This window comes from Phyllobates terribilis, unplaced genomic scaffold, assembly GCF_046119375.1.
Source record: "Phyllobates terribilis strain yellow unplaced genomic scaffold, ASM4611937v1 Scaffold_13__5_contigs__length_258822181, whole genome shotgun sequence".
Taxonomy (NCBI): domain Eukaryota; kingdom Metazoa; phylum Chordata; class Amphibia; order Anura; family Dendrobatidae; genus Phyllobates; species Phyllobates terribilis.
The window spans coordinates 66,547,366-66,569,617 of record NW_027362773.1 but is presented as its reverse complement, the minus strand read 5'-3'; the positions used below and the strand labels follow the sequence as shown (position 1 = coordinate 66,569,617).

Genomic DNA, 22,252 nt, shown 5'->3' with positions numbered 1-22,252 from the left:
TATTGTAACCCATATTTAGTACTGTTTACCTAGGACTAAATATATGATTGGTTCATCATGTTATATAACAGGGGAAGGAAGGCAGATGGCCAAAAGAAGATGAGCCATACTAAAATTTGTAAATATAACAAAATACTTTATTGATGCAGGTGAGGTAGATAGGGTACATATAAAAAGATGCACTGGTGGACAACACTGAAGCACACGGCAGAACTAATCATAACATGTATATAGAAGGGCCACAATCATGATCACTATGCATTTAAGGTATTACATTCAGCTCCCTGTATACTCAGTACGTGTATAGCATAGCACCTAGAGATCACCTAAAGGTTTATCCTGAATTAATGACAATCCATAAGGTATAAGAAAATTTACCTAAGACAATCAGGGACCGTGGTGCTGCAGGAACCACCGGAGTCCACCCCAGGGATACTCAACCGAAGCGTCATCCGGGGGCAGAGGCTATGGTCACTGCCAGAACCTCTGCCTCCTCCCTAAAATAAAGCATCATCAGTGACCTGTGTTGCAAGGGTTTGGCTGGTCCCTGCTCTACTGAGCATGTGTCGTCTGTCAATGTCTATGTATGCTCACTAGAATCCTGTCATTGTGCACTGTGCTTCTCAGTACATAGTGACAATGCACTCTCCTGCCGGCTATTATCAGTTGTGATAAGCCGACAACAGAGCACACTGTCATTGTACAGTGTATGCAAAGAATAAGTGAGCAGAGACCGGGCCACCCCACAATTGGTGTCACTTCTTCTTGTGGCTGGCGCATACATGCTTGTGTGGCGCCTCTGCGGGTTCAGTCGCCACAGAGGTACTGCATCTCACGCAGACGTGTGGTACCTCACTCTCAGGTAAGGATGGAGTACAGCCCGGGACCCAAACACCTGCATCCAACACTACACTACTCTAGACCAGCAGTAGGGGCAAGATGAGCTGCTCCTCTGCTGAGCCCTGTCCCTGGCTGGAGTGGGGGGAACCAAGAGAGGGGGAACCATGTAGTGGGTGTGGGTGGAGGAAGGAGTTTAGGGGAGCACTTCAGCAGGTGTATAAGAAGTTATGGAACCATCTAGAAGGGTTCCAGTCAGAGGAGGACAGTGAGTGGGAGCAGGAGCTCTGCAGGAGCGCTGCTCAGGCGGAGCGGGCCTAGTGAGAGGCCCAGGAGGTGAGACTGACAGAAGAGAGGAGAGGAGCAGAAAGGAAGGCTCCAAGAAGGAAAGAGGGGATCCTAGGGGTACGGGAAGTGCTGGAGGCCACCCGTGCGCCCGAATCTACCAGGAGTGGAAGGATCAAGTCTCAGAGCGGACCGGCCCCTAACTAGTGAGAATTGCAACGTTCAGCTAGAAACCGGAGGCTTCTGTACTTTTAGGGTGCAGTTGCCACAACCACAATTACATCGCCGAAAAGATGGCCACAGAGGGTCCAGGGGACTGCAGGTCGCCCGACAAGATCCGAGGCTACCGGCTTGGGACACTGATTGTGAGGCGCAGGGCAGGAGGGCGAGAGCCAGCACAGGAAGACGACTGAGAAAGGCACACTGAAGGGGGTCCCGTTATGTGCTTCTGAATTATCTGAGGGATTGCTGAACTCCTTCCTTGGTGAACATAGGACGACGTGGGTGGTTATAATCCGGAAAGTGTAACCTGAGGAACTTAACAACTGTGAGTAAACCCTGAAGACTGCACCCCACTGTCTCTGTGAATTATTGCTGCGCCATCATCCCCTTGCACCATACTGCACAGCAACATCTACCTCATACTACATTTACACTGCCCTGGAGCTAAGGTCTACCTGTGGAGAGCTGAACCAACTCTGCTGCATTACCAACAGCTCCAGAGGACCTGCTCCGCAGCGGCGGCTCCCTTTAGCGGCATTCCACAGGTGGCGTCACGAACATTAAACTATAAAAACTATAAATCCCCTTTTATTGACCACCCTGGGTCACGGACCGGGTCACTGCCACTGTGACATCCCCCAGCATCGACCAGCCCGGCTACCGAGTACCCCACGGCCCAGGGGGCGCGTCACTTGTGTGATGATGTCACAGAAAAGGCGACTGGAGCTTCCCTGGAGCTGCGCTTCCATTCTGTATTGCTGGCAGCGGAGCTTCAGGAAAACTCCCTGTCCAGAAATGTGTGCCACCATTATAATGAGGCCAATCTGGACATGGCCACCTCCCCTCCCCGGAGCCTTGTGCCCCCGGGCAGTATTCTTGATTTCCTTCATTAAAATCTGCCTATGATCACAATATAGGGGAGTAAGTGTAGAAGTTTCAAAGATACAGTCACAACCAAACTCAGGCATCTGAGAGGTTGTGCAGCCTTTTGCCACAGAAGAAGACATTAGTATTCTAAATAGCACATAGTACATGGGGAGAATGACAGATTTAGCATTTGGGCATAGTGATGCCTCTGGAACCTCTTAGGTGTCCAAAGTCTGTACTGGTTCTTTTAGTATTTAAAACAGCACCAAGTAGTGAAACTGTTCAAGACTCACAGACTGATTTTTCTCATGCCACTCTAAGAGAAAATATAAAGTGTATGAAATTTATCAGAGTGTGCCTTAATAGATTCAGTACTATTGAAATGGTCTAAAAATTTGAAAATTAAAAAGGCTTCTTTAAACAGATATAAATTTGTATTAAAATTGTGCCATGTTTTTGGTTTTCTCAATTAATATATCTGTCAAAAATTAGGAGACTAACCCCACTACCTGTTACCCATGCCCTCTTTTGCTTTGCACTTTTCAAATCTGCTGAGAAAAACTTGTGCAAATATTGCACGTTCTGTGATTTGTGACTATTAGTATATGCCCAATGTATATGCCCATATACATAGTATATGCCCAAACTGGTGTAAACTTATTAATAAATGTGGGCTTGTGTGTGACATTTCTGGTGGTGCTCTTCCAAGGAAACATAATGATATTTAACAATTTAAATTAATGACAAACTGGAAAAGAATGGCATCACATGTTAAACAGTGCCCAGTAGAACATGAAGAAAGAAGAAACATTTCATGTTAATAATGACGTGTCAGCTCAGGTTTAAAAGAAACTGCTGCTGCAAAATCCTGAGCTGGTATTTCTAATAAAAAACTAGTCTCAAAGATATTAATTACACTGTGTTACAGGAAGAATTTGTGGAATTGCTAAATGTAATGGTACAGACCAGCACGGGACGATGGGGAAACTGCAGGAGCGTCTCTCATTTTAGAATTGATATGAAGGATATTGTGTGAGCTTAAAGGGAATATGTCAGCAGAATCAACCCTCCTAAGCCGTCTATACGGGCATGTAGATCATAGGAAGCTGAATAAAATGACCCCTTGACATCTGTGATCTGAAATCTTATTCCAGAGAAATCCAAGTTTTTCTCATATGTAAATGAGCTGTTAAGATCTATGGGCCGGACATAGATCTGCATGAGAATCTGCCTCCAGAGATTATTATAATTAAAAGTGTGTCCATATTGACGGCTTAGGAGGGTTGATCCTTCTGACAGATTCCCTTTATTGCCTGGCCAGATGCTGCACTGAATGATGTGGCTATACTTCTCTATATCACCCAGGTTATTTAATGCCAACTATATACAGTAATCAACTACAGACACATATTTGTCCTTCTTTTATATTCAAATATTTTTTTTATTAAATTTTCAAGTAGAATGAAAAAAAAAAAAATATAGATTTCATACAAACAGTACATATATAGTGAAATAGAGGTACACAATTAAACAAGGTGAATACCGTCTTAAACCTGAAATTTGTCTTTCTTTTATTACCACATGTCTATATATATGTATATATAGACAGACATACTGTATATAGTATATAAGGGGTATGTACTATATACAAAAGGGCATTATTGAACAGAGAAAACTATATACCGTATTTTTCGGACTATAAGACGCACCCCAAATTTTGGGGTGGAAAATAGAAAGAAATATTTTTTATAAGATGGGGGTCCATCTTATAGTCAGAATAGGTACGGTATCTTACCTGGGGGGCAGTGGAGCGAGGATCACAGGAGGCAGGGTCCCTCAGGAAGTTGGCGACTGCAGCAGAAGAGGTCAGATGCTGTGGAGCCTGTGCCGGGCCGGGGCCTGTGCCTGGCTGAGGCCCTTAGCCTGGCTGGTTCCTGTGCGGAGGACTCTGGCCGGGGCCTCTGGCCGGGGCTGGGGCCGAGGCCTCTGGCTGAGGCTGGGGCCGAATCCTTTGGCTGGGGCTGGGGCCAAGGCCAAGGCCGGGGCCTCTGGCTGGGGCCGAGGCCTCTGGCTGGGGCCAAGGCCGAGGCCGGGGCCTCTGGCTTGGGCTGGGGTTGAGGTCGAAGCCGGGGCCTCTGGCTGGGGCCGAGGCCCCTGGCTGGGGCTGGGGCCAAGGCCGAGGTGGGGCCTCTGGCTAGGGCTGAGGTCTCTGGCTGGGGCTGGTGCCTCTGGCTGAGGCCGGGGTCTCGGGCTGAGGCTGGGGTCGGGGCCTCGGGCTGGGGCCTGTACCGGGCTGCGGTCGGTGCTGGGCTGTGAGTGGCGAAGCAGTGCGGCCTGCACAGGTTTCCGGTGTGCGCGGCCATCTTCCTAGAGCTGTGATCTACAGGAAAATGGCCGTCGGAGCTACCGGTCCGCGCATGCGCCGGCTCGGGCGGCCATTTTCCTGTAGATCAGAGCTCTAGGAAGTTGGTCGCGCACACCGGAAACCTGCGCAGGCCGCACGCCGCTCACAGCCCGACACTGGCCCCAGCCCCAGTACCGGCCAGGCACAGTTGCCGGCCCCAACCGTTCACCTCTGCTGCCACTGATGACGCCGCCGCCGCTACAACCACCGCGTTCCTGGAGGGCCCTGCGATCCCACTTTACCACCATTACAGGTAATGTTTGGACCATAAGACGCACCCCCCATTTTCCTCCCAAATATTGGGGGAAAAAAGTGCGTCTTATGGTCCGAAAAATACGGTATATGTACATATACAGTGCCTACAAGTAGTATTCAACCCCCTGCAGATTTAGCTGGTTGACACATGCGGAATTAACTTGGCATTGTGACATTTGTACTGTAGATCAGCCTGGAAGTGGGAAATGCACTGCAGCAATTTTTTTTTTTTTTTTTTTAAAACGTTAAAAGTTAATTCAGAGTGTCATTTATTATTCAACCCCTCAAACCACAAGAATTCTGTTTGGTCCACCTAAAGTATTAAGAAGTAGTTGGCACCAAGAATAACGAGCTTCACATGTGTGGATTAAAGATCTCTTTTACCAGCCTTTTCTGACTATTTAAGACCCTCCCCAAACTTGTGAACAGCACTCAGACATGGTCAACATGGGAAAGACAAAGGAGCATTCCAAGGCCATCAGAGACAAGATCGTGGAGGGTCACAAGGCTGGCAAGGGGTACAAAACCCTTTCCAAGGAGTTGGGCCTACCTGTCTCCACTGTTGGGAGCATCATCCGTAAGTGGAAGGCTTATGGAACTACTGTTAGCCTTCCACGGCCAGGACAGCCTTTGAAAGTGTCCTCCCGTGCCGAGGCCAGGCTTGTCCGAAGAGTCAAGGCTAACCCAAGGACAACAAGGAAGGAGCTCCGGGAAGATCTCATGGCAGTGGGGACATTGGTTTCAGTCAATACCATAAGTAACGTACTCCACCGCAATGGTCTCCGTTCCAGACGAGCCCGTAAGGTACCTTTACTTTCAAAGCGTCATGTCAAGGCTCGTCTACAGTTTGCTCATGATCACTTGGAGGACTCTGAGACAGACTGGTTCAAGGTTCTATGGTCTGATGAGACCTTTGGTGCCAACCACACACGTGACGTTTGGAGACTGGATGGCACTGCATACGACCCCAAGAATACCATCCCTACAGTCAAGCATGGTGGTGGCAGCATCATGCTGTGGGGCTGTTTCTCTGCCAAGGGGCCTGGCCATCTGGTCCGCATCCATGGGAAGATGGATAGCACGGCCTACCTGGAGATTTTGGCCAAGAACCTCCGCTCCTCCATCAAGGATCTTAAGATGGGTCGTAATTTCATCTTCCAACAAGACAACGACCCAAAGCACACAGCCAAGAAAACCAAGGCCTGGTTCAAGAGGCAAAAAGTCAAGGTGTTGGAGTGGCCTAGTCAGTCTCCTGACCTTAACCCAATTGAAAACTTGTGGAAGGAGCTCAAGAATAAAGTCCACATGAGACACCCAAAGAACCTAGATAACTTGGAGAAGATCTGCATGGAGGAGTGGGCCAAGATAACTCCACAGACCTGTGCCGGCCTGATCAGGTCTTATAAAAGACGATTATTAGCTGTAATTGCAATCAAGGGTTATTCCACAAAATATTAAACATAGGGGTTGTATAATAATTGACCCACACTTTTATGTTTAAAATTTAATAAAATTCAACTGAGCAACATAACTTTTTGGTTTGTAAGATTTATGCTTCTGTTCATAAAACCTACTCTCGTTTGCAGTTTGCAGTTTGAAGGCTCTAACTTATTTGCATCTTATCAAACCAGCTAAATCTGCAGGGGGTTGAATACTACTTGTAGGCACTGTATAGCGAGTGAAATAAGTATTGAACACGCCATAAATTTTCTAACTAAATATATTTCTAAAGGTGTTAGTGACATGAAATTCTCTCCAGATGTCAGTAACAACACATCCAATCCACACAGGCAAAGAAACCAAACATAGTTGTCTATAAATTAAGTTATGTGTAAAATTGGGAAATGACACAGGGAAATGTATTGAACACATAAAGAAAGAGAGGTGAAAAACGCTGGCCCAGTTTTGGGGTTTTGTGTGTAATAATTATGTTCAAAATGCCCTTTTTTCTGTTATTCTAGCACCCACAAAGGAAATAAACATGTGTAATAACAAAACTGTAATTGCAATAATTTTCTGTGAGAAATACTTCATTATCTGAAACTATTTCAAGAGTGCCAACACTTTCGGCCATGACTATAAATATATTGGCCCACATTTCTGGGAGTATTTTGTAGTATGGTATCCCATAAAAAATGTTGATTCTGAAATGAAACTAAAGGTTTTCTGACAAATCTGTTGGGGTGTACTTATTTATGCTGAGCATTTGAATAAATCCTGTTCCATATCATTGGACTGGAACAGTTTGTTTTACTCCGTACCCTGGAGCCCAATTCATTGTGGAGGAAAGGTGAATCTGTATTAGGGGGGACTATTCCCCCTACTAAGTAAGCGCCACTGTTTTGTTGTATTCCACAACACACTCCCGATCCAGTCGGCTGGCACTCCTTTTTTTTATTTTTAGTTAGTTTATTCTTGACTGATGTAGGACTCCAGCTGCTCCACGGTCTTTTTCGCTTGATTTTTCTCTTCATAAGGCACCAAATGTTTTCTACTGGAAAAAATGTCTTGACTGCAGGCAGCCGGTTCATGACCCTAACTCTTCTTCTGTGAAGCCATGCTGTTGTGCTGGATGCACTATGTGGCTTAGCATTGTCTTGCTAAAATATGCAAGGCCTTCCCTGATATAGACGTTGTCTGGATGGGAGCAAGTGTTGTTCTGAAACCGCTATATAATGCTCAGCATTGATGGTGCCTTTCAAGATGTGTAAGCTGCCCATGCCACAAGCACTAATAACCTCATACCATCAGAGAACGGCTTATGAACTGTGTGCTAATAACAAGCTGGATCATCTCTCTACTCTTGAGTCCATAGGACATGGCGTTCGTGATTTCCATAAAGTATTTCAAATTTTGATTCATCTGTGGATTGCATGGTGAGCTCTGTTCACAGTCAATGATTTCTACAAGTATTCCTGAACCTATGGAGAGATTTGCACGACCGAATCCTGCTTGTTTTTACTGCTTTGCACATTGATTTTCCACAATCTCTGAATCTTGTGATGATATTATGCACTGTAGATGGAGGGATATGCAAAGGCTTTGCAATTGTACATTGCAGAACATTTTTCTGAAATTGTTCCAATTATTCACAGATTGGTGAACCTCTGACCATCTTTGCTTCTGAGAGTCTCTACCTCTCTAACATGCTCTTTTTATACACAGCCATGTGACTTCATTGAAAATTAACCCTCCAGCTTTTTTTAATTAGTACACATCAGAAATGTGTTCAAATCATGTTTAATAATTATAAAAGGCGACGGGAATGTCAGCAAAACATGTGCAGGCTATGGCTGTTTTGCACCTTATAGTGCTTCTACGGGCCTGAATACCACATGTGGAGAGTGCCGCTGAAAGCCTTCTTTTCCTGATATGAACTGTCTGACTATTTCTTCACTGACTGAACACCTCCTTGTGGAAAAAGGTAGCATCACCGTGCCACAGAGAACGCACAGAGATTGGGTAACAGAATCCTAAGGGATGCTAGGTTTTTCAACAGTACCAATTACTTTTTTAGCCTTTTACTAACCCTGTCCTGACTTTTTTCAGATGTGTTGCTGCAATTAATTTCCACATTAATTTTTTTATTTCAAATAAAATGAAAAACTTTTATGTCTTTCACTTTCTAATCAGTGTCCTATGTTGTGAATAAAATATGGCTTACGGATTTCCAAATCATTGCATTATTATTATTTATTCTTGTTCAATGCATTATTCTTCTTCTTATTATTCATTCTTGTTTTATTATTATTATTATTATTCATTCTTGTTTTCTTTATATTTTACACAGTGTCTCAAGATTTGTTGGAGTTGGAGTTGTATATGTTTGTAGTAAATTGTATACTGTTCATACATCCCATTTCATAGTTATTCACACTGTTTGCTTAGAAATGAACCACTAAAAAATGTTCAGTTATTACATATTATATCTGGATTTCTCTGACAGAGGTCTATGTTCCCTAATTTTATTTACTTGATGATAAAGTTAAAAGACAAATGTTTAGCTGCCTAAAGCAACCACTTGAGGGCACTCACTGTATAAATAGTTGTAATAGTCTAATTTTGGTAGGACAATTCCCCTAGCTGGTATACAAAAGAGTGTTTATGAAAACTTGCACCAAAGTGGCCATTTTAGAGGTGTTTCCACAGTGGATCTTAAACATTCACATTTTGAGGATTTACATGTTGTTATGTATGTGCATATGGATTTAAAAAGCCGGTGTTAAACTAAATGAGAACTGTGAATTATAAAACCTGTCTCTTGTACTACTCTCACGTGTGTGAACACTCACTTTCGATCTGATACATGTATGCCATTCTTGGATTCCCTCAAGAGTTGAAATATTTTAAGTCATATATTTACACAGTCTGTTTAATAATAACCAAATAACCAGTGAGTTCTCTTTGTCATTACTTATAATTGGAGAAAAGGGGGAGACAGATCCTACGAAGAATTCCAAGAATTTTCAAATAAACACTACTGTTATGTCCATAACTTCATTTAACTTTTTCCTGTTTTTTACAAAAACTATTTCGTGTTTTTAATATGCCAATGGTGTAACACGAAAAAAAAAATCTAAAAAACTCTAAACATTTATGTTCATGCCTTCTCTTATTTTTTATATTTACCAAACCAACCAATATATTTTAAAATAAAATTCTATTAATATTTGTTGGATATAAAGGAAGTCTGGCTCTTAAAGACAAGTATCAAGTACAGATATTTACCATGGATAAAATGTTCCTTTTTTTAATTTACAGACACATTTCTTTTAGGGTGAACGTGTTTATTTTATTAGAATTTTCAAGAATCCAAAATATATTTTTATATGTAGAACTACACATCTAATATAAATATAAAAATTATATGATTTATGTAGCAGAAAGGTTCCCACAACATATAGTCAAATATTTTTGTAAATGTATAAAACATAATTGGCATCATATTATCAAAAATCATGGATTACTGGATGGTAGTAAAAAAATTAAGAAAATGCACTAGGGCTTAGGCCACGTTCACACGTAGAGTACTTGGTCAGTATTTTACATCAGTATTTGTAAGTCGAAACCAGGAGTGGATCAATCAGAGGAACAGTATAATCGAAACACATGCACCACTTCTGTATTTATCACCCACTTCTGGTTTTGGCTTACAAATAGTGATGTAAAATACAGAACGTGTGAACTTGGCCTTAGAGCCTTCAATTTACAAAACCTGCCAGGACAACATAGAGGCAGTGTGATACCCCAAAATTAAGCCTAAACTAATGATACAGCCTTGTATGAGATGCAGCAACTACAGAAATAATTTTTTAGGTTTTCTAATCTGTTCTTCTGTTGCACCATAAAAAAGCTATATTGTAATATGTAAATGAGGATGCTCTGGACACCCTTGGCTTCCCTAAATGCCTTAGTTCCACCCTTCTTATTAAGATTACGGCCACTCCTTCTGTTTGTTGACTATGTGCTGTGTTGTCCAGAGCCAGGGTTGTCTGTGCGCACTGTATCTGTGCAGGAAAAGCAAACAAATCCCTCTCTCCTTGCTTCTGACATTTACTCATCCTCATTGCTATCACTTCACTGCCGGAGTAAGTGCACACAAATCCCTCTCTCCTTGCTTCTGACATTTACTCATCCTCTTTGCTATCACTTCACTGCCGGAGTAAGTGCACACAAATCCCCCTCTCCTCGATGCTCACATCACTCAAGCACAGCTTTGTGGCAATGGGAGCAGCGAGGAGAGAGCGATGTCTGTGCTTGCTGCTGCACAGGGACAGTGTGTACATAATAGATGTTTATCTTCAGGCAGCACTGGCTCTGGATAAGACAGCACTGACAGCATACAAGGAATGGACATAGTCTAAATAAGTAGATCCCACTTTGCACCAAGGCACTTAGCCACAACAAGGGTGCACTAAACACCTTCATTTGCATACTACAATAAAGTTATTTTTTGGGACAATGGAGGAACAGATAAGAAAACTAAAAGAACAATGCTCCTTAAAGGCTAGGTGGTTAGTATGAAGTATAAATTTGTGATGACAGACTCCATTTAAAAATGTGTCCTTAAAGAAGCACTCGTCCCATCAAAATTTTTATCCGCTTAATATATTACAGTTATTATATTATACAGCACCATGTACTTACAATTGCTTATTTTGCCTTTCTACTCAGCTAATTCTTCTGTTTTCCATTAGGTCAATGACATCAAATGACAAAAAATAGACTAGCTGAATTCTTCTATGCTCAATATAGAAACAGCGGGTCGTCTCTTTTCTCTGCATAAGTCAGCATTAGAACTACACAATCCTATGTCAATGACAAAAAGAAACAAAGAAGAGAGATAAAAGAGAGTGGGAGCAGCTGGGTTGGGAGTTGAACAGTAGGTGGAGCTGGGCTGTCAGGGACTTTGCAGTGATGTAGAATTATACTTCTAATGATGACTCATGCAAGGAAAATTGACTTCCTGTTTCTACTAAGAATTATTCAGCTAGTCAGTTTTTTATCGCGTGATGTCATAGACCTAATAGAAAAGAGAAGAATTAACTGAATAGAAGGAAGAAATGAGCAATTGTAAGTACACAGTGCTGTATAATATGATGACTGCAATATATTAAGAGGATAAAAACTTTGATGGGAGGAGTGAGTACTTCTTTAAGAACTGAAAAAAATCTGTCTCACAGGGATAAGTTTGCAGTGAATAGATACTTTTACAGAGGCACATGAAATAAGTTTTGAGATATTATTTGTATGTTTTATACACTACAACAACCAGTGTCTATTATGTTGGGGTTTTTACAGTGATAACCTCTACCAAATGACCTCACAGCTGGATTGTATGGCATGGAATCAGATGAACTTGGGTACATCACTGAAGAGGTAAGACTCTGCCTAATCTATTTTATAGTTTTATTCCTTTCACTTTTTACATAAGGCGACTTATAGTTGGCTATTATAAGTAGTGATTTGCAGAACTTGTAAAAGCCGTCCAGCAGACAGCTTGTGAATGACACAACACCCATAAATTATTTACTCTAAGGCTACATGCGTTTTTCCTGCCAGGGACATAGGGATGTGAAGCGTTCTTCATATGCATTTCTGCATGCGGGTTGACAAGCGCTTTCCAAGCGATTTTAACATCACTTGGAAAGTGCTTGTCAACTTGGTCACACTATATAAATCCATGCAAACGGCATGGATTTACATATTGTGACCGAAAGAATGTTTAAAAATAAAAAAATAAATCTATACTTACCTTCCGATCGCACCCGGAGTCTTGCTTCGCTCCGTCCTGGCTGCCGGCAGATCGCGGTACACTAAAGGACCTGCCGACGTCAGCGTCGCGTGACCCGTCACATGACTATGACGTCAGCGCAGGTCCTCCAGTCCATTGTGATCTGCCGGCAAGGGAGGACGAGCGCACCGCGGGCCATCAGAAGGTAAGTGTAATATTTATTTTTTATTTTATTCTTTTTTTTACAGTTTTCTATGGTACCCGGGTCCGGAGGAGAGTCTCCTCTCCTCCGGACCTGGGTACCATCCGCCCATTGAACGCATGTATTCCGCATGTGCTTATCTAGTGAAGCGGAATAAATGTGTTCTAATGCAAGTCAATGGCGGCGAAAACGCAGTGCTTCCGCAAAATAATTGGTAGTGCTGCGTTTTTTTCCGCAATGATAATCCGCAACGGAAATTTCCGCAGCATGTGCACAGCACATGCGGATTATCATTGAGGAACATGGCAGGCCTTCTACCTTGCATTTTTTAAGCGTTTCTGCAGCGTTTTTGCCGCTGCGGAAACGCTTAAAAAACGCATCGTGGGCACACAGCCTAAAAGTAAAAGTAACAATCGTGAGCAGAATCTCATTTTTACCACGGCAAGTGTTAAATAGGTATTTTATAACATGTTCAATCATTTTTACTGTTACTGTCTGGGCTAGATGAGATTTACCATAATAATCGCCCTCAGGTTGCACTTTATTTTGTTCTATATAGGCTAAAAATTTAAAATAATGTTCTCTGAACTAAATTCCTCCAAAAACAGTGCCACCCTTGTCCATGGGTTATGTGTGGTCTCCCAGCTCAACTTTATTCAAGTTAATAGGACTGAGCTACAAAATTAAGCGCAACCTTAGTACAAGAGTACTGCTGTTTCTGGAAGAAAAAAGATGTTATCATCTCATACAACTTTTAGGATAATTGTCTGAGGCCTCATTGTGTGTAAGATCTGATGTGGTGAAACATGGCAGGGAAAGTGAGTCTCAAAGTGGAATGAAAGGGATGTTGAATGGTGAAGCCCATGTGATGAATAGTTGTACAAATGTCTGATATACTTTGTGTTTTAATTTATTGCCGTGTTCAATATCTCTTATTGGTGTCAGTGGATGAAAACATTCTTGTTTATATCTTGAGGGTGAAAACTAAACCAGTTTAAACCATGAACTGACATCCTAACCCCAAAGGGGCATTTTGACAGGTTTCTCCCTTGTGTGTACATAGCAGAGATCTGTCATCAGTGCAGTGCTGGGGAAAGCCTTCCAGGAGCACAGCCGGACTAGTTTTGTCTCCGGCTATGGTTCACAGCCAGATCTTCAAAGTATATTTTCTTGTAATTGTGCAGCCAGACTGTGATTGGGCAGCATAAATCGCCTGCAGGTTCCCTTTAACTGTATGTAGTAGGTGCTTGAAGGGGTATTACCATCTCCAAGATCCTATCCCAATATATAGTAGGTGTAATAATAATAATAATAATAATAAAAGCAAAGACCTAAAATTAGAAATGTAGTATCATTTTTCTGATTCACTATGTCACTTATCCCATGCGCAGGGCATTGCAGGACCTTAGGTATCCATGGTTATGACCACTCATACAGTGACAGTTATTAGCTGTTAGTGGTTGTAACCATGGATACCTAAGCTACTGCAATGCCCTGCATATGGGGTGAGTGACATAGTGAATCTGAAGAACTATATTACATTTCTAATTTGAGGTATCTCCTAATATTATTATCATTACATCTACTACATATTGGGATAGGATCTTGGCGATGGGGACACCCCTTAGAGCTCCCTCAAGTGGTGGCTAGAAGTAAAAAAGAATGTTATGGTTATGTAGAGGGTTTGGGCTCCATTTTAGAAAAAAGGAGCTGCAACTGCTACAAAGATAATTTAAGAAACTTATCAGACCAGAAAGTTACACCAACTCAGATCGATAAAAAAAAATTCTGCTCAAGGTAAATATTCCCCTTCTGAAAATAATAGACAAGAATTCATAAAGACCTATATAGCAGAAAGTTTGATTTACCGTATATACTCGTGTATAAGCCGACTTTTTCAGCACATTTTTATACTGCAAAAGCCCCCCTCAGCTTTTACTCGAGTATATGCTTACTGTATATATATTGCATGCAGCGGCATGCTATTCCATCCGGTTTGCGTTTAGTTGGACCATCATTTATTTTTCAACAGGACAATGACCCCAAACACACCTCCAGGCTGTGTAAGGGTTATTTGACCAAGAAGGAGAGTGATGGGGTTGTACGCCAGATGACCTGGCCTCCACAGTCACCAGACCTGAACCCAATCGAGATGGTTTGGGGTGAGCTGGACCGCAGAGTGAAGGCAAAAGGGCCAACAAGTGCTAAGCATCTCTGGGAACTCCTTCAAGATTGTTGGAAGACCATTTAGCTGCAGCTACCACGTGTGCCCGCAGCTAAAGAAAATGAATATTCACTCTTCTCCACACCCATGGCAAGGGGCCAATAGCCCGAAACACCCTGTGTTCAAATTGAGATTCTAAGTTATATTGTAAGACTCGTTAAAGGGTTGATTGTGACTTGTAGGATGGCTGTTTCCAATAGGTGGCGCTATAGAGTTCAAGTCCTCTTTTTTTCTGAAGAGGCAATTTGCATACTATCTCAATAATCATACTGAACGGGAGAATGATATTCACCGTATGGTAATCTTTACCATATAGTGAACATGGCAAGTAAAAAAAACAATAAACTATTTTGAATTGCACTTTTTTTTGCAATTTTTATACACAATTTAATTTTTTTCCCACTTTCCAATAATATTACATGATAAATAGAATGGAGTCATTCAAAAGTGCAACTCGTCCCACAGAAAACATGCCCTCACATGGCTATGGAGATGGAAAAATAAAAAAGTTATGGCTCTTGTAAAAAGGGGAGGAATAAACAAAAACCGCAAAAACAGAAAATAGCCAAGTCGGGAAGGGGTTTTGTACCTGACGTTTCTAATGCGTTATATGTATAGGAGAAGTAACACTATTTCTGAACATTATATGGCATTATATAACTGGAATGAGCCCAGTTATTTGTACGCGTTCTAAATATACCATGATTTCCAGTTTCAACTACAACTCTGGCTATAAAGTGGAGCTCTACATTTGGAGTCATTGGAGCTCCATTGTAAAGTTATTTATAGTAGAATAACAGCCTTTAGTTAGAGACTAAATGACGGTAGAATCACATTTTCATGTATTTAGTATTTCATACAGGAATGAGGCTAAAGATGGTCACATACAGTGGGGAAAATAAGTATTTGATACACTGCCAATTTTGCAAGATTTCCTACCTACAAATAATGGAGAGGTCTGTAAATTTTATCGTAGGTATACTTTAACTGTGAGAGACAGAATCTAAAAATAATAACCAGAAAATCACATTGTATGATTTTTACATAATTAATTTCCATTTTATTGCATGAAATAAGTATTTGATACAATAGAAAAACTGAACTTAATATTTGGTAGAGAACCCTTTGTTTGCAATTACAGAGGTCAGACATTTCCTGTACTTGACCAAGTTTGCACACACTGCAGCAGGGATTTTGGCCCATTCCTCCATACAGATCTTCTCCAGATCTTTCAGGTTTCGGGGTTGTCACAGGGCAACATTGAGTTTCAGTTCCCTCTAAAGATTTTCTATTCGGTTTAGGTCTGAAGACTGACTGGGCAACTCCAGGACCTTGAAATGCTTCTTACGAAGCCACTCCTTAGTTCCTCTGGCTGTGTTTTTTCGGTCATTGTCATGCTGGAAGACCCAGTCACGACCTATCTTCAGTGCTCTTACTGAGGAAAGGAGGTTGTTGGCCAAAATCTTGTGATACATGACCTCATCCATCCTCCCTTCAGTACTGTGCAGTTATCCTGTCCCCTTTGCAGAAAAGCACCCCCAAAGTATGATGTTTCTCCCCCTCATACTCCATGGTTGGGAAGGTGTTCTTGGGGCCGTACTCATCCTTCTTCTTCCTCAAAACACAGAGAGTGGAGTTGATACCAAAAAGTTCTATTTTGGTCTCATCTGATCACTTCACTTGACCTTCTCCCATGCATCCTCTGGATCATCTGGTCATTGGGGAACTTCAAATGGGCTTGGACATGTGCTGGCGTGAGCAGGGGGACCTTGCGTGCCCTGCAGGATTTTAAGCCATGACGGCATAGTATGTTACTAACGGTAATGTTTAAGACTGTGGTCCCAGCTCTCTTCAGGTCATTGAGCAGGTCCTCCCATGTAGTTCTGGGCTGATCCCTGACCTTTCTCAAAATCATCCTTACCCCACGAGGTGATTTCTTGCATGGAGTCCCAGACCAAGGAAGACTGACAATCGTCTTGTGTTTCTTCCTTTTTCTAATAATTGCGCCAACAGTTGTTGCCTTCTCACCAAGCTGATAGTCTATTGTCCAGTAGCCCATCCCAGCCTTGTGCAGGTCTACAATTTTGTCCCTGGTGTCTTCAGACAGCTCTTTGGTCTTGGCCATAGTAGAGAGGTAGGAGGGTCATTGATTGAGTGCGTGGACCGGTGTCTTTTATACAGGTAACGAGTTCATACAGGTGCAATTAATACAGGTAATGATTGCAGAGTAGGAGGGCTTCTTTACGAAAAACTAACAGGTCTGTGAGAGACAGAATTCTTGCTGGTTGGTGGGTGATCAAATACTTATTTCACGCAATAAAATGCAATTTAATTATTTAAAAATCGTACAATGTGATTTTGTGTTTTTTATTTTTAGATTCTGTCTCTCACAGTTGAAGTGTACCTATGATAAAAATTACAGACCTCTCCATTCTTTGTAGGTGGAAAACTTGCAAAATCGGCAGTGTATCAAATACTTATTTTCCCCACTGTATATTTATTTCTTTTACTCACTTATATAGCGCCATTAATTCCACATTGCTTTACAGACATTATGGACACTGTCCCATCGGGGCTCACAATATGCATTCCCTATTAGTATGTTTTTGGAGTGTGGGAAGGAAACTGGAGAACCAGGAGGAAACCCACGCAAACACAGGGAGAACATGCAAACGTCTTTCAGATGTTGTCCTTGATGGGATTCGAACCCAGGATCCCAGCACTGCAAGACTGCAGTGCAGTGCTAGCCATTGAGCCACCGTGCTGCCCATATTAGATTAATGTCGGCCAAACTTGCTGAAAATGGGCTTGTGCATATGGGGCAGCATAACTGTCTTTTAATAGCCAATGTTGGGAAAAAGAAAAGAAAGAAATCCAATATCCAATATGTCTTCGTCCCTAAATTGCCGTTACCAAAAATGTCTTTTGCAAATTACCTCTTCAGAGAAGAAGAGGACTAGAACTCTAGTGCCACATATTGGAATTACCAATCCTAAGAGTCAATATCGAAACTTTAACAAGCCTTGCCATATGACTTAGGATAAATGCCAAACCAATTTGCAGACACGTGTTTCAGAGTGTTGCCCCTCCTCAATGCAAATCATGAGATCTGATTTGGCTGTATGAGAGGCCTCTGGCTGGGATCTAAAGAGTAACGTTTCTCCTTGTTGAGGGTGACATGCAAATATAAGTAGACTTATAGAGCATTCAATGCTCCTCTGGGAGATTAAGGGAACACCAAGCGCAATAGGGTCTTATCTGATGGACAAATTTGAATAGCAGAGAGGTAAACTGCTCATCTCTTGGGGTGGTTAAACCCACAACCAAGGAATTAAGGATTGACTCTGCTGCAGTACTCTTAGGTCGGGAGATCCTGCTGTATATGGCAAGTAGTGGGAGGATAGAAATAGTAGTATGCTCTGCTGATATAATTCAAGAATCCAGAAGACATTGTACAGGTTGACCATTGACCATGTGGTTTATCTCGACATGTTTCAAAGTTGAATCAACTTCTTCATCAGAAGTGGCACAATATTGTCCTATCTTCCCACTACTTGACTCAGGGAAATTAAATATGCAAATTGCATCTTCAGAGAGGAAGAGAACTACAATGCTACAATTCTAGTGACAACCGGAAACAAGTGTCTGCAAATTGAGATTCTGGCTTGGCTTTTGTGCTAAGTCATGTGGCAAGACTTGTTAAAGGGTCGATAATGAATTTTCGGATTGCTGCTTCCAGTAAGTGGCACTAGAGTTCAAGTCTTCTTCCTCTCTGAAGAGGTAATTTGCATATTTAATTTCCCAGAGGAGCATTGCATCGCCTATAAGTCTCCTTACAGTAGCATGTCAGACCTGGACATTACCCATTAGACTTCACAAATGTCTTGTAACAGCTCTTCATGCCATATTACAGATCATTAATGCGACTTTACTCATCATGTTAGAAAGCATAATATTGAAAACGTAAGTAATTGCCAAAACCATGACATTTTCCGGAGGTCACCACTTAGTACAGTACCGTAATGTATTTTTTAAGGTATTTCTAAAAGTGGAGATTTACTTTAAAATTTTCTCTATATTCAATTATTTTGGGGATTTCTAGAAAGGCAGCAGGGAGGAAATGCACCAACCTTGAGTAATATCTGAACTCTGAACATAAAGGATGAGGATGGGAGTTTATGGCTAATAAATAGAATACAATAGAAATAATGCAGACCCTCAGATTTACAATTAATGGAACTCAGCCCATCTAAAAGTTCACAGCCTGTTAGCAAAAAAAAATTATCTGACCTGAGCATGTTTTCGGGATAAAGGAAAAGAATCTGTATGGATGATGTACAGCCCTGCAGGAAAAGATGAAAGGTTTTGTTCTCTTCTTTATGTCCAAGGCTGCAGAATCTGTGGAAAATCAATCCTAGACATGGCCTCATCTTTGAGATAGAAAGCCAACATTTTTATCAGTCTTTGTTTGGCTGAGAGTTACAATGCACAGCTCAACTCTTGTAGTGTCGGTGACCATAAACATAAGCCTCATACATCCGTAATACAGAGTTTTTCAGAAGTCCCCTCTACCTTATCTTTTGCTCTATCTGTAATTACCATATAATTACATATAATTATGAGTATGAACATTTTTTGTCTCTCTGAAAGGGGTTGTTGCCTTTCAATAAAGTTTCTATCACGGCTGCAGCTTTTTATAAAACAATTAACCACGCTATACTCACCTACCCCAAGTCCAGCGCTGCCCCCTTGTGCCTGGCATTGTCTGCGGCACTGATGTCACCTTGACTGTGCGACAACCAGTCAGTGAGCTCAGCAGCTCTGAAGGGGGCGGAGACATGGAGCTCACTGATTGGCTGCTGCGCTGTAGAGATAACATCAGTGCCACAGGCAATGCCATCCTTTAGAATCAGCACCGGGGGACCAAGGAAGGTGAGTACAACACGGTTTGTTTTATATCAGGCTGCAGTTGGGATAAACATTTAGTATTGAAACTTTAATGACTTGTTTGTTTTTAGTAGTGCTGCCAAGTTGTTCCTATAGTTTCTTGTGGGCCAAGAGGGTTGAACTGATTAGAAATCAACAGATACTAAATTATGGCCCCATACACAGGTATTAACATAGTTTTATGAGGGTATCTGACGTACGTTGCTAATGTTGGGAGTCTTTGTTGTAGAGGTGAGTTTGCCAGTGATCAGAAAATTATGTATACCCCTCTATGGTGGTAAAAAACCCTTAAAAATAATCCTGACATGGCACAAAATACATCCATTATGTTATTTTATTGATCTGTGTAAAAGCATAAACAATAACATCTTCATAAATTGTTTTCTTGAAGTGTTACACCGCACAGTCCTTGAGATGAAGTCACTGTGTATCTGTGTTAGCACAGATCCCATCTTTACCAGTGTTATTTCACTTGTTACTAATACTTTTATGTACACTGAAGCAAAAAAGAAATCCACTTATTTTTCCAATGTTTTTCTACTTACAGTCATGGGACAACTTATGAAAATGACAGTCACAGCGCCCCAATGTTATACAGCTGTGGGGGTCAGTACCGGATACACACACATGGCGTTTTCAGAGGCATACAAGTAAGCATGGAAACTTGCATGAATGTTTTAGGATTTTTGTTTTTGGACTGACATATACAGAACATCGCTAGAAAATATACAATGTTGTTATTAGGAGGGATGGATTACAGATTATGTAAATTGGGCCATTGTTCAAATGTATCTAATACCTTCTTCTAATACCTTCTTTTGTTAGTGGTAATATGTAGTGATGAACAAGCATGCTCGTTACTCGAGATCTACGAGCATGCTCGGGTGTTTCCCAAGTATTTTCAGCTTCTGCGTGCTCGGGTGTTATGTTTGAATCACACCCGTGTGCATGATTTGCGACAGTTTGACAGCTTTAATACATGTGAGGAATGTCTATTTCTTAGGCATTCCTCACATGTATTAAATCTGTCAAACAGTCACAAATGATGCACACAGCGTGACTCAAACATAACACCCGAGCACGCTGAAGATACTCTCACTAGTAATATGTAATTTTCTATAGGGGCTCCTATAACCAACCTTAATCTGGCCCATATTAATAGACATTAGACGACCACACAACACTGCTGATTAAAAATGTTAAGACATTTTGTGGAACCAAAAAGATAGGTATGATTCGCGCTGGTCTGGTTGACCAAAAAAAGGGATAAAATGTGAATAAAATAAACAACTATTTATTGATAGGTTAAAGGGTCATAAATGCGAGTAAGATAAATAGATAAATAAGTAAGAAAATAAATAAATGAATGAACCCCTCTGGTAGTGGGGTGGGAATGGATAAGAGGTGGTTGCTTCACAATGCAGGGTGGCCAAAAAGGAATCAGTTATAGAAGTCCTAGTTGGTGGTATAAGTACCAATAGTATATGAGATGATATTCCTGATGGAGAAGAGAGAATTGTAAAATTAGTTTATTTAATTGTGAATAAATTTAAAGGAAGTGATTTTAATATGATCAGGAGGTATTTATGTGAAGGCTAAGTTGAGATTCAGAGCAGGTTCTATGGTTTTTTAGATAGACCTCTTTAGGCTGTTATAAGAAATATTAAAAAATGTGTTAAAAAGAGTATAAAATGATTGAGATCCTAATGATTAGTCGGACATAGGTTCGGGATGGTACCTGTGAGAGGATGACCAGGGTGTAGTAATGGATATGCCGTTCCTTTAGTTGGATCCCATTTGGGACGGTAAATGAGCCTGTGAGCAAATATATGATTAGAGATGTAGGTATATGAGTAATGATGTAAATGATAGATATAGGGAAGTACCTATTGTGGTGTGGCTGGCGTCTGGTATCCAATAGTGGGCTTTACAAGATGTTACCCAATGTCCAGGATTTACACAGTCATGTGGCTGGGCAGGTAATATGGCCCAGGGTCTCTTTGCGGGTAGACCCGGCGTGCTCGTTGCTGGAGGGTAAGAATCAGATGCAGATTGAGGTGTCAGCCTCTTTATATGGCTGAGATGGTCCCCTATGTGAATGGAGGCATTGTTGATTGTAAGGAGTAGCTGTGACATCAGGTCCTCTTTGCGTTGATAGATATGGTATCCGTGGTGGTATAGTGACTGGGGAGGGAGAAGCCCTCAGCTGCACTATTGCAGGACCTTCATCACTTACTCTGCAGTCGATGGATGATGCCGCTGGTGTGCTGAGGTATGCTCATTGCGTTCAGGGGTAGGCTGAAGCAGAGACTTACTTGGTTAGGAGGAGGGAGTGCGGAGTCCCGGCAGGCAACTTCCACTGCTCGCGGACTCCTGGAGGTGTGCACGTTGCGCTTGCTTGGATCCGACAAGGACTTGTGTGACGTGGCGGAACGTGATCAGACATGTGACTCGTACCGGTACAGAAGCTGAATAGGACCAAATCCAACCCGTTTCAGAAAAGCCGGTTTCCTTCCTCAGGGATCCCTGGGTTCATTAATTAATTTAATTATTTTCTTATTTATTTATCTATTTATCTTAGTTGCATTTATGACCTTTTAACCAATCAATAAATAGTTGTTTATTTTATCCACATGTTATCTCTTTTTTTTGGTCAACCAGACCAGCGCGAATCATACCTATCTTTTTGATTTACTCAACCCTTGACAACTCTGTGGTAATTGTCGTATTCCCAGCAAGTCTACTAGCACCACTATACCCTATTACATTTTGTGG

At 41.7% G+C, this 22,252-nt stretch overlaps 1 protein-coding gene across 5 annotated transcripts in view; it reads left to right on the top strand.

Moving 5' to 3' along the window:
- The window catches only part of WT1 (WT1 transcription factor), an 89,016-nt gene that overhangs the window by 31,449 nt on the left and 35,315 nt on the right, over nt 1-22,252 (top strand). For 2 of the 5 annotated variants that reach the window (XM_073659442.1, XM_073659441.1), the window contains 2 exons: nt 11,672-11,749; nt 20,025-20,127. In XM_073659442.1, the coding sequence (XP_073515543.1) occupies nt 11,672-11,749; nt 20,025-20,127 (181 nt within the window). Of the gene's footprint in view, nt 1-11,664; nt 11,750-20,024; nt 20,128-22,252 lie in introns of those variants that run through there. The other 3 variants (XM_073659439.1, XM_073659438.1, XM_073659440.1) reach the window with 2 other exon arrangements.